The 13951-nt window shown below is 39.9% G+C and overlaps 1 protein-coding gene across 2 annotated transcripts in view; it reads left to right on the top strand.

Moving 5' to 3' along the window:
* Positions 1 to 13951, top strand: part of MYLK4 (myosin light chain kinase family member 4) — an 81819-nt gene that overhangs the window by 10952 nt on the left and 56916 nt on the right. The window contains exon 2 of one of the 2 annotated variants that reach the window (XM_074544649.1): positions 3075 to 3333. In XM_074544649.1, coding sequence (XP_074400750.1) covers positions 3075 to 3333 — 259 coding nt within the window. Of the gene's footprint in view, positions 1 to 3074; positions 3334 to 9670; positions 9944 to 13951 lie in introns of those variants that run through there. The other variant, XM_074544655.1, reaches the window with a different exon arrangement.

Here is a 13951-nt window from a genome sequence, read left to right as displayed (position 1 = left end):
TTTTAAAAATTAAGTTCAAAACCGAACTCTTGTATTCTGCAGAATGTAGGGCAGGTTGTATTTCAAAGATGGGCACAGTAAGTGGTACCATTCGCATCATAATTTACGACCCGAACTTGACCCATTGGTAATTCTTTCCATATTACATCTTGTTTTCTTTCTTAAAGTATATGTTTAGGTGTAATTATACACTGTGACATAATAGTTCCCAGCTTGTAAAATTCAGGTCAGTCTAATGTCAGCTGTATTAGGAGGTAAACAAGTCTGGCTACTGGCTAACAGTACCCCCAGGCTTAAAATTTGAAAATGGCTAGTTAGAAAGTGGCCAGCGGGTCAGAAATAAAATTTTTATTTGAACTGATGATGGAAAACGAAACGGCTGAGTTTGAAGCAAAGTGCTTTACAGCCCATCATGTAAACCTAGTTTTTACAATCTAAACCCAGATGTTGAAAGTGAAATGAGGTGTTTGTGGGTTCCACTTTTCAGCTAATACCTATTTGCCTGCCCATTTGTAAGAGGACCAAAACATTTTTATTGCTATTTTTGCAACCCTTCCTTCACTGTACTGGAAACCCAGCTACAAAAGAACAGTGCTAATGCACTGTTTTTTCTACCCATTTGTAGGGTAGAAAAAGCAGCAGGACCATAGGTATGCATTGCCTGTGCTTACAGCTAAGCAGTGCTTTTATGGCATGTGTGGTCTCTGAGTGTTCAAGTGAAGCTGTGGTTCATGAAGGAAGGTATTTTGCTTGGAGTGAGTGATTGACTTGCCAAAGATGACCCAGAAAGTAGAAGAAAGTATCTCCCAGGCCAGAGCTGGGAAATGTAGATGACTTGGGGAAGGTTTTCACCCTCCTCTGGGGGAAAATGGAACTTCACACCATGTGAAGGTCATAGTTTCCCATTGCTCAGTGACACATGACCAGGGTGAGATTTCTTCTCTAGGACTTTGGAGGAGTCACTTGCAAACAAATTTCACATTCTATTGTTCAGCTTTTTGTTTCAGGGATGTATTAAGATAATAATGGTGGAGAGCACAATCATGTTTGGACTCAATCCTAGTGTCTACTTGGTAACAGAACCCAGTAAGACATTTGAGCTTGCCATCCCATTAATATTTTCCCAGATAACTAACTCACTAGTTAGCTTGAAGAAACATGTCCTTTAATTAGGACATGTCATTTTCGTAAGATAGATGGCCACATTTGGTGATCAAAGCTTAGAGGATGATGTGCTCTATGGAGAGCCTGAATCAGCTTTCCTTGTCAGGCCACAAGGTCTTCACAGCCAGGCCACTCTAAATCACTGTAGAATTTGAGTAGCTGTAGACATGGAGGTAGCAGAAGGGCATCTGGAAACATGTCCTGTTTTGTTCTGACAGCTTTCAATTACATCTTATCATCCCTTGCTGTGGAGTAGATCAGACGATCCATGGAATAATGGCTCAAAGGTCAAACTGAGCTGTTGGGTATTTCACCTGCAATTGTCAGAGCCTTTCAGAAAGCCCACAAACCTGCTTTTGAGAAATGGAGGAAAAAATCTCATAAAGTGTTCTTTCAGCTGATGGCGATGGAAAGGGAGGGATGTCAGAGCTGTGACAGTTGTTGAGAGATGCTAGATGCAGCAGACTGGACATTTTTACGTACTGGATGCACGACTTCTTCAGATGACAAATGCCTTGCAGGGCCACAATGGTGTGCCTGCATCTCCCATATTAACAGCACAGTCTACAACAACATGGTAGCAGGAATCTCTTTGGAAGGCTCTTTTAAAAACTACAAGCTTACATGGTTCTTTGCTGTCCATCATCTTTAAATGTCACCATTATCCAACCATCTCTTGTGTCACATGTGGCATCTTTCCCATCTGGGAAGCTTGGAGGGCTAACTGTGGGCAGAGCAGTTACTTGGTATAGGTACACATTTGATCTGCTGCATGTGCACAGATGTGGGGTCAAAACACTGAGGAACATTTTCTGCTGGAAGGTGTTTGGGTAAAAATAGCTGATTTAATTGGGTCTTTGATTGTACTCTGAAAGCTGTTTCTCTGTGCTGCCAGTGACTGTAAGGTTGTATATAAGTCCTTAATTACACCGTATAATTTATGGTGCTTATGCAAGTTAAGTTGAACTATGAGCTGTGTAATGAGACTTAACAGATTCAGATTTCTAGAGCTAAGGCATTAGCACTGTTCTTTTGTAGCTGGGTTTCCAGTACAGTGAAGCGAGGGTTGCAAAAATAGCAATAAAAATGTTTTGGTCCTCTATTTCCTGGGTACATAAAGAGATGCTAAGTGAAATTTTAGAGTACTCTTAAAAAAATTAGTTGTTCAGAAGGACATATATTCCGAGTGTAGCCAAGTGCTTACTTGAGGTGGGAACCCATGACCTTGCTGTGGAATAAAAGCCTTCTAGAGGGAAGGCTTGACTTGCAGTGGCCTTCCAACCAATCCTACTGTTAGACAAGCCTCGGTGATCCTACATCCTGTACTTGCCAGGCACATCACAAGGGCCTGCAGAGGAGAAGAACCCAGCTGAGGACTGTGCTCTTCTGCAGCCTTCAACAGAGGGCCAGAAATTGCCACCATTTTGGCAACTACCTATTTTTGTGGTACAGGATGGTGGTAAGAGAGAGAAAAGGCCTGTGTTCAGGCCTGTACTACTTTGTTTAGTATCTAAAATCTTTCTGGACTTAATAGCAGAGTCCTTGCATATCAATTTGCTGGAACTGCAACAGAAAGGAGAACATGTTGAGCAGCAGGGAACCACTGAGATGCCTAAATAGTGAGGAGTGCTCCATAAGCAAGGTGTGCAGCAACAGCAGCAGGTGTTGATTTCATTGAGCTAAATAGTTTCTATGAACAAATTCAATAATTGGTCTTGTAGCCTTCTTGAACTATCTCTGGTGTTCAGTGTAGAATGGTCTTTGTGAACAGGCAGGGCTGTATACTCCAAGTTTTGGTTCAGCAAGTATAAAGAGAGAGAGTTGAAAATAAAGTGTTGCAACATGGCAATTTTCTAAGCTAAAATGCATGAATAACACTAAGACTTCTTATTTGTCTTTCTTTTGTACAGCCAAGAAAGAGGAGAAATCAGAAGTTACGAGTGTTCCCTGGTTTATGAATCTAAGGTGGAGAGGAGAACAGACAGTAAATTAACTGGACATAGTATGAAGCTACTTAAGATTAACAGGCTGGAAGAAATAAATACACAATTCAGCACAAGCAGACTAGAAAAAACAGCCTTTTTTCAGAGTGTGGAGAAAATGAAGATGACTAGAAGCTTTCAGGAAGAAAAATTCAGTGAATCAGATCCTGGAACAGAAGAGAAAAAGGTAACTAACTAACTGCATAATTAATTTTGTTTTCCCAAAAGCACTGCCTCTTTCTTTTTTTCAACTAGTTGAGGAGTTTACTTTGTGTTATTTCCCAGTAAACTTGAATTTTTCATTATCACCTGCAAAAATGTATTGCAGCTGTGAGAGACTGACTGTGTTAAGATCTGATTATTGAGAGATGCCTCTGCCCAAATTAAGGTGCAAATGAGACCACATGCCAAAGTCAATAAGTATGGATTTTGGTTAACAATGAATTTGAGGTAGAGAGATAGAAATGGAAAAGTGGAAGGGGAGAGAGAGACTAAGTAGAAGCTAGTCACTACCTGTGGATCAAAAAATGTCCCACTGGTCGTTTTTCACCCATGGCTTCTCAGTGGTTGAGGTCCTGAGGTCATTCAAAACTTTTCACTATTTATATATCTTAGCAGAAAAAGGAATTAATGTTCATTAGCTACAGTTCTCTTATTCTACCAGTTAAATAATTGTCTCACTTTTAATACTAATTAGTGCACATGCTGAGTCTTTTCTTATGGATCCGTGGGTTTCTTGAGTTGGGGGTGGTTTCAATCTCCCCCTGCTGGAACGAACTTTTACCCAGTCGGAGCTGATTTCAGCACAGTTGCTGAGTAAGCTTTCCTCATGGCCCATAAATTCTGCATTCTTTGTGTCCATTTTCAGTGATACATTCTTCTCCTCCAGCTTTGTTAACCTCCTCCTCAGTCTGAGATAACACCTGGACAAGAGTAACATCGTTATCTTATTTCAAGTTCTTGTCACAGTGGCTTAACTATTTGGGGGAGGGCTTTGGTGGTAGCAGATGCCATCTGTCCCATAACTTGGGATGATCTTTGACTTGGGTGATATATGTACAAGCAGTTGCTTCTTTACAGTTTGCCACACTGGGAATTTTTGTCTGGATGAATTACCAAGTGTATGCTAACCAGATCTCGCCTCCACTAGGTCTGGAGTTAGTGCCACACTGTTCCTCCGTTCTGTGCTTGTCTTGTGGCAAAGTCCTTCTGTGGCCCTAACAGATTTGGGACAGGCAACTGTGATCTTTGGGTTCTTACAGACTGGTTAGCATCTCTTAATCTTTTGTGTTCACAGAAGCAAGCATGTGTTGTTATTCCGGGGTTTAATTACTACTGGACTTAATATTCAGAAATTGTAAAAGGGTTATGTGGCTCTAACACCCTTTGAAATCAGAAGGTAAACATGGATTTTGTTGGATTCATGTTTTGGAAGCATCTGTCTTGTCTAACAGCTCTGGAGTTAGTGGGGACTGAATGAATCCCATGGAAAGAGCAGATTCTCCAGAGGAACGGAGGCAGCTTTGTGCTTTGCTCCCTGCTACCTGGCGAGCAGAGCGTGGTTACATGCAGTGTGCCACACTCGCAGGGCTGAGTGTTATCAGTGTGGCTCTGTTCTCCCCCTGTCTCCAGTAAAAATGGTGTTAGGCATCATGGTATGGGGTCTCGGGTAGGAAAATGGCTCAGTGATCAGCCAAAATATGTTTAGAAATAACAGCACATTTCCTTGTGTTATGGGTTTTTCCTATGCAAGAATCTAAAGGAAGCAGTATTTTTACTGACACATCATTTAGATAAGAACTGAGAAAATCCACTTGCAGTAGAAGAATGAGAGATTAATTTTACATAACAGTTTGTGAAAATACTTGAAAAATTTGTGCTGTGGTTGTTTGTATGCTGATTGTGCTGATATGGCAGAGCAGTTTTTTTAAGGGTTCTGAATATTTTTGTATTCAGATGATACCCTGGAGCATTGGTGTAAAGTAAATTTCATGATGTTACCATTTGTATTTTCAAATCAAGAAACTGAATTTTTGAAACTCCTTAATCTGTTGAGTCACTTTTGTTCAAAATTATTCCAGTCTTGAGGCAGGTACTGAAATTTTTTACTTTGTAGACATAGAAAGAGGACTTTATATCGAAACAAACAAATCATATATAAGTAGGATGTGTTTATTTTAGAGAGTTTCATTTAGTGTTACAGTGAAAATGAGAACTAAAAAACCCCCTACAATTGGGTGTTTGGGGTTTGGAAGATGTTATTGGCTCTTTTAAGAGAGTATACTTCCAGTGTGAAAATAAGTTGCACGAGTGAGACAGCAAAAACTGCTGTTTCTACCCTGTAACTCTCCAGCGATCCAAAAGATCAGCAAAAGGACTGAGTGCTGCTTTGCCTGTATTAATGTATCTTAGTTTGTTGCTGAGTTGCAGATAGTAACTGAAGATGGTGGGATTTTTTGCTAGTTTGTGCTGCAGAGTCTCTTAATTCATTGTCTTGGTGTTTGCTTCTTTAGTCTGATGGTTGGAACTGGCTCTTTGCTAAGAGTGCTGTAAGAAAGGATGGGGAGGTTTTGGTGGTGCAGTAGAGGAGAAAGGAATACATTTAGAAGATGAACAGCTGGTGGCTAGTTGCAAACTGGAGAAATAGCTCTGTATTCCCATTTTAGCTTGTCAGTCTCCTGGGAACAAGACTTCAAAGGTGAAAGACAATCTAATTGAACTCTGGTAATATACCTCACCAGAGTGAACCTTCCAGATACATAAACATTAGTTATATTTCTCCTAGGGTTTTAAAACTTCACTGTCACACAGCTTGTTGGTTTGTTTGTGTTGGGGTTTTTTGTTTGTTTTTGTTTTTGGTTTTTTTGAAATTTCTCAGTGGGATAAAAAACTGGGCCCTAACTCTCTGTTAATACTGATGAAAGGAAAACCAAGACCTTCCCTTAAAAGGTCTTAGTGTAGTCTGCTGGCCTGATGGGCAGTTTTATTATATTGACCAGGAAAGGATGGAAAGAAGAGTGTGTTGGCAGGACACATGGTAAACCTTGCCCAGATGTATGTCCTTGTGAATGTAATTGCTGTGGGTGAAGGTGAAAGCAATGACAACACATCCATTTACTTAAGTGGGAGTGTGTTGGAACTCAAGAGACTGAAGAGGGAACAGTGGTCAAGTCTGTACTTGCTGGAGAAAAGAATTCTGTCTGAAACTACCAAATTATAATTAAAGAAGAAAATGATCCACTTCCTCAAAACAACTATTTCTCTAGTTTTGTTTTTGTTTTTGTTTTTTTTTTTTAATAAAAGAAGGAAACACAATTTTTGTCTTTTGGTACAGTATGTTTTTGTAAAAAAAGCTCATTTCCAAACACAGTGTAGTAGTAGTAGTAGCAGTAGCAGTAGTAATAGTAGTAGTAGTAGTAGTAATAATAATAATAATAATAATAATAATAGTAATTTCTTAGCTATTAGAAGACTTCAATGGAAAGCGAACCCCTCAGTCGTTGACCATCAATGATGAGCGGTTGGTGCTGCCGAGCAGTTCTGCTGTCGGTGCCCCCTAGATGGCGCCCTTTGCCACTCCAGCTCTCCATCGACCACTTCCCTCTTGGACAGGATGGCAAAACAGCTCGTGAAAAAACTGCTCCCTACGTGTTTCACTTGTGTTTTGTTCAGAATGCCCTCCTGTCCCCCATTTGTACTGTTGGCAGCACATGCCTTTGTATCTTGGCTAGGTTCTGTCTTCAGTGAACTTTGTGAAGTTTTGCTTCAGGTTAGACATTGCCAAGTAAGAGACATTTTGTTTTCATGTGTGAGGACCAAATTAAAAGAAGACTGAAAATGCAGACCTGTCCTTGACCCATTACACTGAACAGACACATGGAAATATCTGAAGGTGCTGGTCCAAGGTGCAGGGTATCAGCAAGCAGGTGTGAGAAGGTGAAATAATTCCTTTTGACAACAGCACCAGCTTATGCAAATATAAATTGATTGTGAAACTGCCACACAATTGATCCAGCTGTATTAGATCCCAATGAGCTTCATGTTTTACACCTGGACTGCTTTTGATGGCCCAGCCAAAGCTTTGTGCTGTTGGTCACAAACCTGCTGTCTCTTCCCTCTGCTCTTACTTGGGTAATATTTGGTGTCAGAGTGCAATTCAAATTGTTTGATCTTGAATTGTTATCTGCAAAAAGTGGCCATGAAATTATTATCAAGTGTGGGTGAGTTAACTGAGTGAAGAGGAGGCTGGGAGCTTCTATAGTTCTGAACATCGCTATTGTGAAACAACAAAGTTGCACTTGTGAATCATGGAGCTGGGGTTTAAACACAAGTCACTGACCCTGAAGAAGATAATTTTACAGCATTTTCTATGCAAAGCTATCCTTTTGCTGATATTCTGTAAACAATGTAAGGACTAATTTACAAGTATTTAGTTCAGTTGGATGCTCTTGGTATTTGATGTTCAGTTAAACTAGGCCTGGGGATAACTAATTGTCCTCTAATTCCCTATATCATTTGAGCCTTCTGTCACCTCCTTCTCCACCACCATCACCATTTATCTAGCAGTTACTTTCCTTGCAGGTTCTGTGCTGGAAATGACTGTGGTGGTAAGGATACTTTTACAAGTTCCTTTTCCAGGGGAGGCCAGAGTCACAGCAATATTTTTTACAGAAAAAAAAATTATCACTGTCACATAATGAACTCCAAATAACTCTCCTCTGGTACCTAACACTGTTCAAGATACCGAGCTATATATTTTGACAGAAACCTATTTCTGATTTTACAGTTTTAGTCAAGAATGGCTTTTTAACAAAACTCTGTAAGGGGCTCAGAACATTTGGAGTAAAACTTCTTAACTAATGAAGAAGCAATCAAAACCCTCAAGGCTTTCTTTAGCCTTGAAATTGCAGCACCATATTTAAAGCTTGCCTTGGTATGGTCAGGAAATTGGAAGTGGACTTCAGCCAAGTTTGGGTCCATTTTGTTTTACCAAGCACCTTTTCAGCTTGCTTGGAATGCTGTCATGAGATACCGCGCTGCCAAGCTCAGCCTGGTGCAGCTTTACGGAATATCCTTTTTGTGGTGCCCTCTTCACGTCCCAAGTTCATGGATTCTTGTCATGTGGCAATGTGCGTGTGATTCTGTGACTTCAGGCAGCTTCGTTTTACCTAATGCTCCTGGCTCCCATGCTTGTGAGGGTATTTTCCTGTCTTTCTTAGAAAGAAAGAAGGGAATATCAACATTTCCTGACTGAAAAAGCCTCTATCGCTACACTGGCCCTTCCCAGCATAACAGCTATGTACAAACTCAAAAGTGGCTTGAGAGCAATCTGGAGTCACAGAAGTCAGAAGCTGACTAAGGAAAGGGCAACAGTCATTAAATTTTTTTAAATATCATGACTTTTTTTCCAAATGATGTCATGATATTTGTAAGTTGATTTGTGAATTTTTAGCACTTGAGATTTACGGTGTTCATATTTTTTGCTTATTCACCTCTGATCAGGTAAATACCCAAGCAGAGAAGAAATTATACCATTTCTTCTTACTTCTTCAATGACTCTTAGTGCATTGTAATTATGGGCAGGAATTGCATGGAATAAGTATGATCCTTATATATAAGGATTCCTTCCATAAATATAGACCTGAGACCTTATGTAATGGTTCTCCACAATCCTTACATATATCCTTGTATGCTTATTTATTAGACAATAAGCTACAACGTGCTTTGTTCCTCAGATTTTCATTTTTTAATCTCTAGAAATAAATCTCTCTGGGCTTACAATGGGCCTAGTAGCAGGACTTTTTTTTTTTTGTTGTTAAAGTTACTTGCCATTTCCAGTTTTAATACCTTCTTTTTGGTTGTTTAGGAATTTCCTAGGTTTATTCTGCTCAAGAAAATATTTTTCATGCAGACTTTTCATCACCTTGAATTGCTTGGGAAAATTCAACTCAAACAATCTATCAGCTTCTGGGAATTTTAGGGGAAAGAAGATACTTTTATGATAATATTGTGGGTTTCACATCCATGTTGTTGAAATAACTTGGCACCTTCCATCCTTTGGATCAAGGAATTGATGGTCGGCAGGTGAGCAGATGCTGGATATGAAAGGGCAGACAGCTAGGACTCCCTTTCTGCACAGTGTTGGTTTGAATATGGGAGCAATGGAAATACACTGCAAGGACAGGAACAGAAGGCGCTGAAGACAGTAAAACTATGGCATTTCAAACTGACCTTTCTATGCACACGCACGGTGACACGTGTTAGGTTATTGCTTTGAATTTTTTTCCCATTTCTTGCCTATTAAAAGGGGAAAAAAAAAGATTCTCAATTGCCTGAAATGTTAACTGCAAATGGATTGTGCTAAGAGTTTGACTTTCATTGGAGAAGTTTTGGTATGTCAGAGTAATTGCCTTCAAGTGCGTGCAATACACATCCCGTGTAGATGCCTGCACCTGTTTCATGCTTGTCAGTGATCCATCACTTCTTTTCCTTATAGGTTCAGGGAATGCGTTGAAGTGTGAGATGGGATCCTGCAGCGTGTCGGAACTTTGTCTAGCTTGGTGGTACTTAGAGAGCTGGGGAGGGTTTTGAGGGTGCCTGCCAAATTGCATCTGCTAGAGCAGGAGAACCAAGTTAATCAGATGATTAAAATTAAAGGGATGGATCTAATCCTGCAAAGAAATGCTGCCTGGATTGTAGATAATTTCTGCCTTTTGGCTTCATATCTCTGGCACACCTTGTGGACTGTGTTAAGCTGTGGAAGAAAGAAAGGGATCCCTGCACCTGGAAATGCACAGGTAGTAGATATACTTTTAATAAATTAGATACATTTCACTGCGCAGTCTCAGTATTGTTTAACTGGATGAATGCTGCTTGTGTTCGGATGTAACCAGTTAAACCTATTTGTTTTTTTTCCTGGAGCAGCATTTATTTCTCTCTTTCATACTGGCAGTGTCTAGGTCTGGCCGGCAGTAAATCCCAGGCAGATGACGTGCTTTTCAGGAAGGTGCATCTCTTCTTCCCTTGCGTTCGGAGGGCTTTGTCTTGCCATTAAAACGTCCTCTAGTGACCTCTACTGGGTGCAGCACAAGGGAGAGCCTCAAGGTTACTTTCCATGGCCACGGTGGGAGCAAGGTTGCCAGCCCTTCTTCCTGAGGGACTCAGAGATCCCTAGTAAGCCCCTTATTTGTGGTCAAGTGAATGTGGCGTTATCTCCCCAAAGAAATGGCATCACTTGTTATTACATCACGTGGTGAAGATAATATGTGTGTTTGCTGTGGTTTCCCAGAAAGTAATGCAAGGATTACCCATCATGTGGTAACTCGAGAGTTTTTAGAATTCCTAACAGAAAACATTACTTAAAAGAAATAGATGAGTTTAGGAAGGCTAAAAGGAAGACATTTTTTTCCTAAAGTATTCCCAAGGATGTAGATTGCCAAAATGCTCAGGATTTTGATTAGTTTGCTACAAATGACATTTTTTTCTTTGCTTGAAGACAGCCACTTGCAGAATCTCAAAAGTGTTTCCATGACAAAGGTTTGAGGTCTGAAAAGTCTGCAACCTTACACTTGAATGTTCTTCTAGTGTTATCAGCCAAAAGAGTCATGACCTATTGTGTGAATTTATAGCAGAATTTTTCACACATAGTATAAGGACCTCACACAATAGTGATAAGGAGAATAATTGAAATATTGCTACATATATCAGCATGCAAGATTAATACGATTCACAAAGAAATCACCTGGCAAATAAAAAAATCAAATCTGTTGTTCATAGTTTGCATTTTGTCTGAAGCTGTTCCTGCACTCACACCTGGGCTTGAAAAGGATCCACTCTTTTCTTTATGCCTAGCTCATTAAAATTTTGCATTTTCTCATGAGTGAATTGTCATTTGAAATTAAAAAGAAATTAATTTCATTCCAATGTCGTTCTTTTTAATTTCCTTCTATTTGTATTACACTTCTACTGTTTTGCTACTGTCGATCTGTTTTTCACTTTTTAAGACTTAAGGCCAACAAAATACATGGTATTTGGTAGCAAGAGAATTGTATCCATTGCACTGTGAAGAAAACAGATTTTAAAATAACCTGTATTAAGACTTTCAGAGATTGTTTTCTAGTCCTTATTAGCATTAAAGTGTTTTTTCCTGAATTTTGCATAAGTCAGAGCTCTTTGCCAGTTTTCTTGCACATAATTAACTCACTTTTGAAATTCAGAGTGGTAATATCTGTCAGACTTCCCTCCCCCCCTTTTTTTAAATTGCTCTGTGTATGTTGCATTTGTTCTCTTGAGTTGAAAGGTCCTTCATAAAGTGCAAGTTTCCCAGACTGTCTCCTAAGTCCTCATACATAGAAAGGTGGCATGGACTCACAAGTATTTCAAGGGCAGGGCAAGTGTCCTCTCCAGGAACTGGCTGTAGGGCTGTGCTCATGCAGAGATTCCTGGGTAATTGGAATCCTTAGCTTTGGGAGCAAATGAGGCAACAGCTGCCTGAAACCAAGACTGTTGTGTTGTCATCTCCGGACCCCATGGCATGTCCATTCCTTCCCTCTTCCTTTCTGGAGAAGCATTGTTGTCAACTGCAAGAAGGCAGTTCCTCGAGCTCCCTTGTCCCTGTGCATGCTGATATGTGTCCCGTGGCTCTCAGACCTGTGGAGAGGGAACTCCCAAAATAAGGAAAAATGGGAATTGGATCAAGAGAACTCTATGGGTCTAGCTCATTTTTCTGCAGTTCTGGTGAAAATATGAGTTTGGCTTCCTAAGAGACTTTAAGGGAACAGTTCTACCCTTTGATCATGATACTCCTTCCCCGAAGAAGTGCTAATTGAGAAATAAGGTTTAGAATTATAGCAAATAACTAGCAGCAAATCCATTTTGTTTCTGTGTGTGATACTGAAGCAGAACACTACTGCCAGTGGGAGGTAGCTGGACTATGGGTGACCCTGTGTTTGTTCAGCAGGTTATGAAGGGCCTTTGGTAATAATTTGCAAAGTGTGTTATTATGAGCAAGCAGAGTCCCTAACTGGGACTGTGTGAGGCTTAGTACAGGTTGGATCTACTCCACAGAATTCACTGTCTGAACAGCTGGATAAGGGAGAAGTGAAATGAGAAACAGGTACAGACGTGGATGAAGACTGTGCTAAGGTCATGCTCTCAGTCAGTGACATCTGTGCAGAGACATCTACAATGTGGAAATGAAATTGCTGACTCTCTGTCTAGTGTCCAGTGTCCTCTTTACGTGGCTATATGCTGAGATCTGAGGGGAGGCATGCCTCTGAACTCTCAGCCTCCTGGATCCCAGCCATTTCGTGAGTGCTGATTGCTTTGCAAAGCTCCTATACATCATTTGGTCCAGGATCTGACATTTCAAAAATCTATGGCATCTTCTAGATATCTTTATTTTTCTGGTGTTCATTTACGTACAATTCACTTCATCCTTTCCCTGTTAATTCTACTTGATTTTTATTTAGATCCTATGAATATCATGGTTAAAGTCTTTTTTGAACTTTTGGAATACATGACTGTTAAAACATCTGAAAGATCAGTTTCAGTACAGCACAGGCATATATATTTATTTCTGTGTAAAAGATGTTGCATCTTGTCTATCTTCCCTTGAAAACTTCTTTTTGACCCTGGGTGCACAGCTTAGCAAAGAATTCTTTTGGCCATGATCGTTCAGAGGTGTCATGTTACAGATTACCCACCCAACCAATTTGTAATATACACGGAGGTCCGGGGAGAGACATTCAGCCTGTCCCTGTGACCTTTCTCTTCTGGCATCCTTGTGCAACGTCTTGTGGACACATGTAGCAGAAGTCACGGTGCAGTAAAAGTAACTTTCCAGCACTGAATGTGGAGTGAGAATTCCAAACAAGGGCCCTTGCGTGGGAGAGGCACATTTGTGTTACTTTGAACGGAAACCTCACATGTAAGGAGCATTTTAAGGGGTTCAGTATCTTTATTTTTCCACTTATATGGACAACCTGATGTAACTCCTGCTGTTTGATCCTTCTGTGTTTGCTGAAAATGGTTTTTTAACTCTCCCGAGTTAAAGAATTTGCTGAACTACTTATATTGAAAACATGCATTGTACAGTATGTAAGGGAGGATTTTTTCAAGTGCTATGTTGGCAGATACTTTTAAGTGCTTATTTGCCATTTACAAATTAAATTCTTTAGAGAAATGAAAATGAGGCTTTAAAATATGACTTTGTGCTAAAGAAAATGCATGGGATGTGGTTATAATACAATTTATATAATTTATTTTGTTATTGATGATTAAAAAAGAGTATTTTTCCATAATTCCCTATCTTCAAGGCTAACTAAGCAGACATTCTGGTACATGAGATCTCCCTACACCGTGCCTGGACTAAACAGTGATAGAGCAGATATGAAGGCAGATAGGTTTAATTTCAGTTATGATCCCACCTAGTTATGACTCTGTCTAGTCTACCTCATATCTTAAATAGGGACTGTAGTTGAAGATGATAGAGAAAATCTCAGCCTATAAAGTTAACTATTTTGCAGGGAGACAACAAGTTGTGGGGTGATTTTCTCTTAACCTTTGATGCTGCCATAGCTGTCATTATCTTAACTACATTTTAAAGGATGTGTTCACTTAAGGAATTACTGCTTTTATCAAATCAAACATATTCTGCTGTCTTTCTAAAACTCATAGTAGACCCATGTTTGGTAATTCTAAATCTGGAGCAATTGCCTAAAGCCTCTTGATCCTGCATGTTTTAGACCATAATAGAGGAATCCTATATTCTCCTATTTATACCTACCCTATGTATTTCTTCCAAC

The sequence above is a fragment of the Zonotrichia albicollis genome, chromosome 1 (assembly GCF_047830755.1).
Source record: "Zonotrichia albicollis isolate bZonAlb1 chromosome 1, bZonAlb1.hap1, whole genome shotgun sequence".
NCBI lineage: Eukaryota > Metazoa > Chordata > Aves > Passeriformes > Passerellidae > Zonotrichia > Zonotrichia albicollis.
This window is presented reverse-complemented; position numbering and strand designations above follow the sequence as displayed.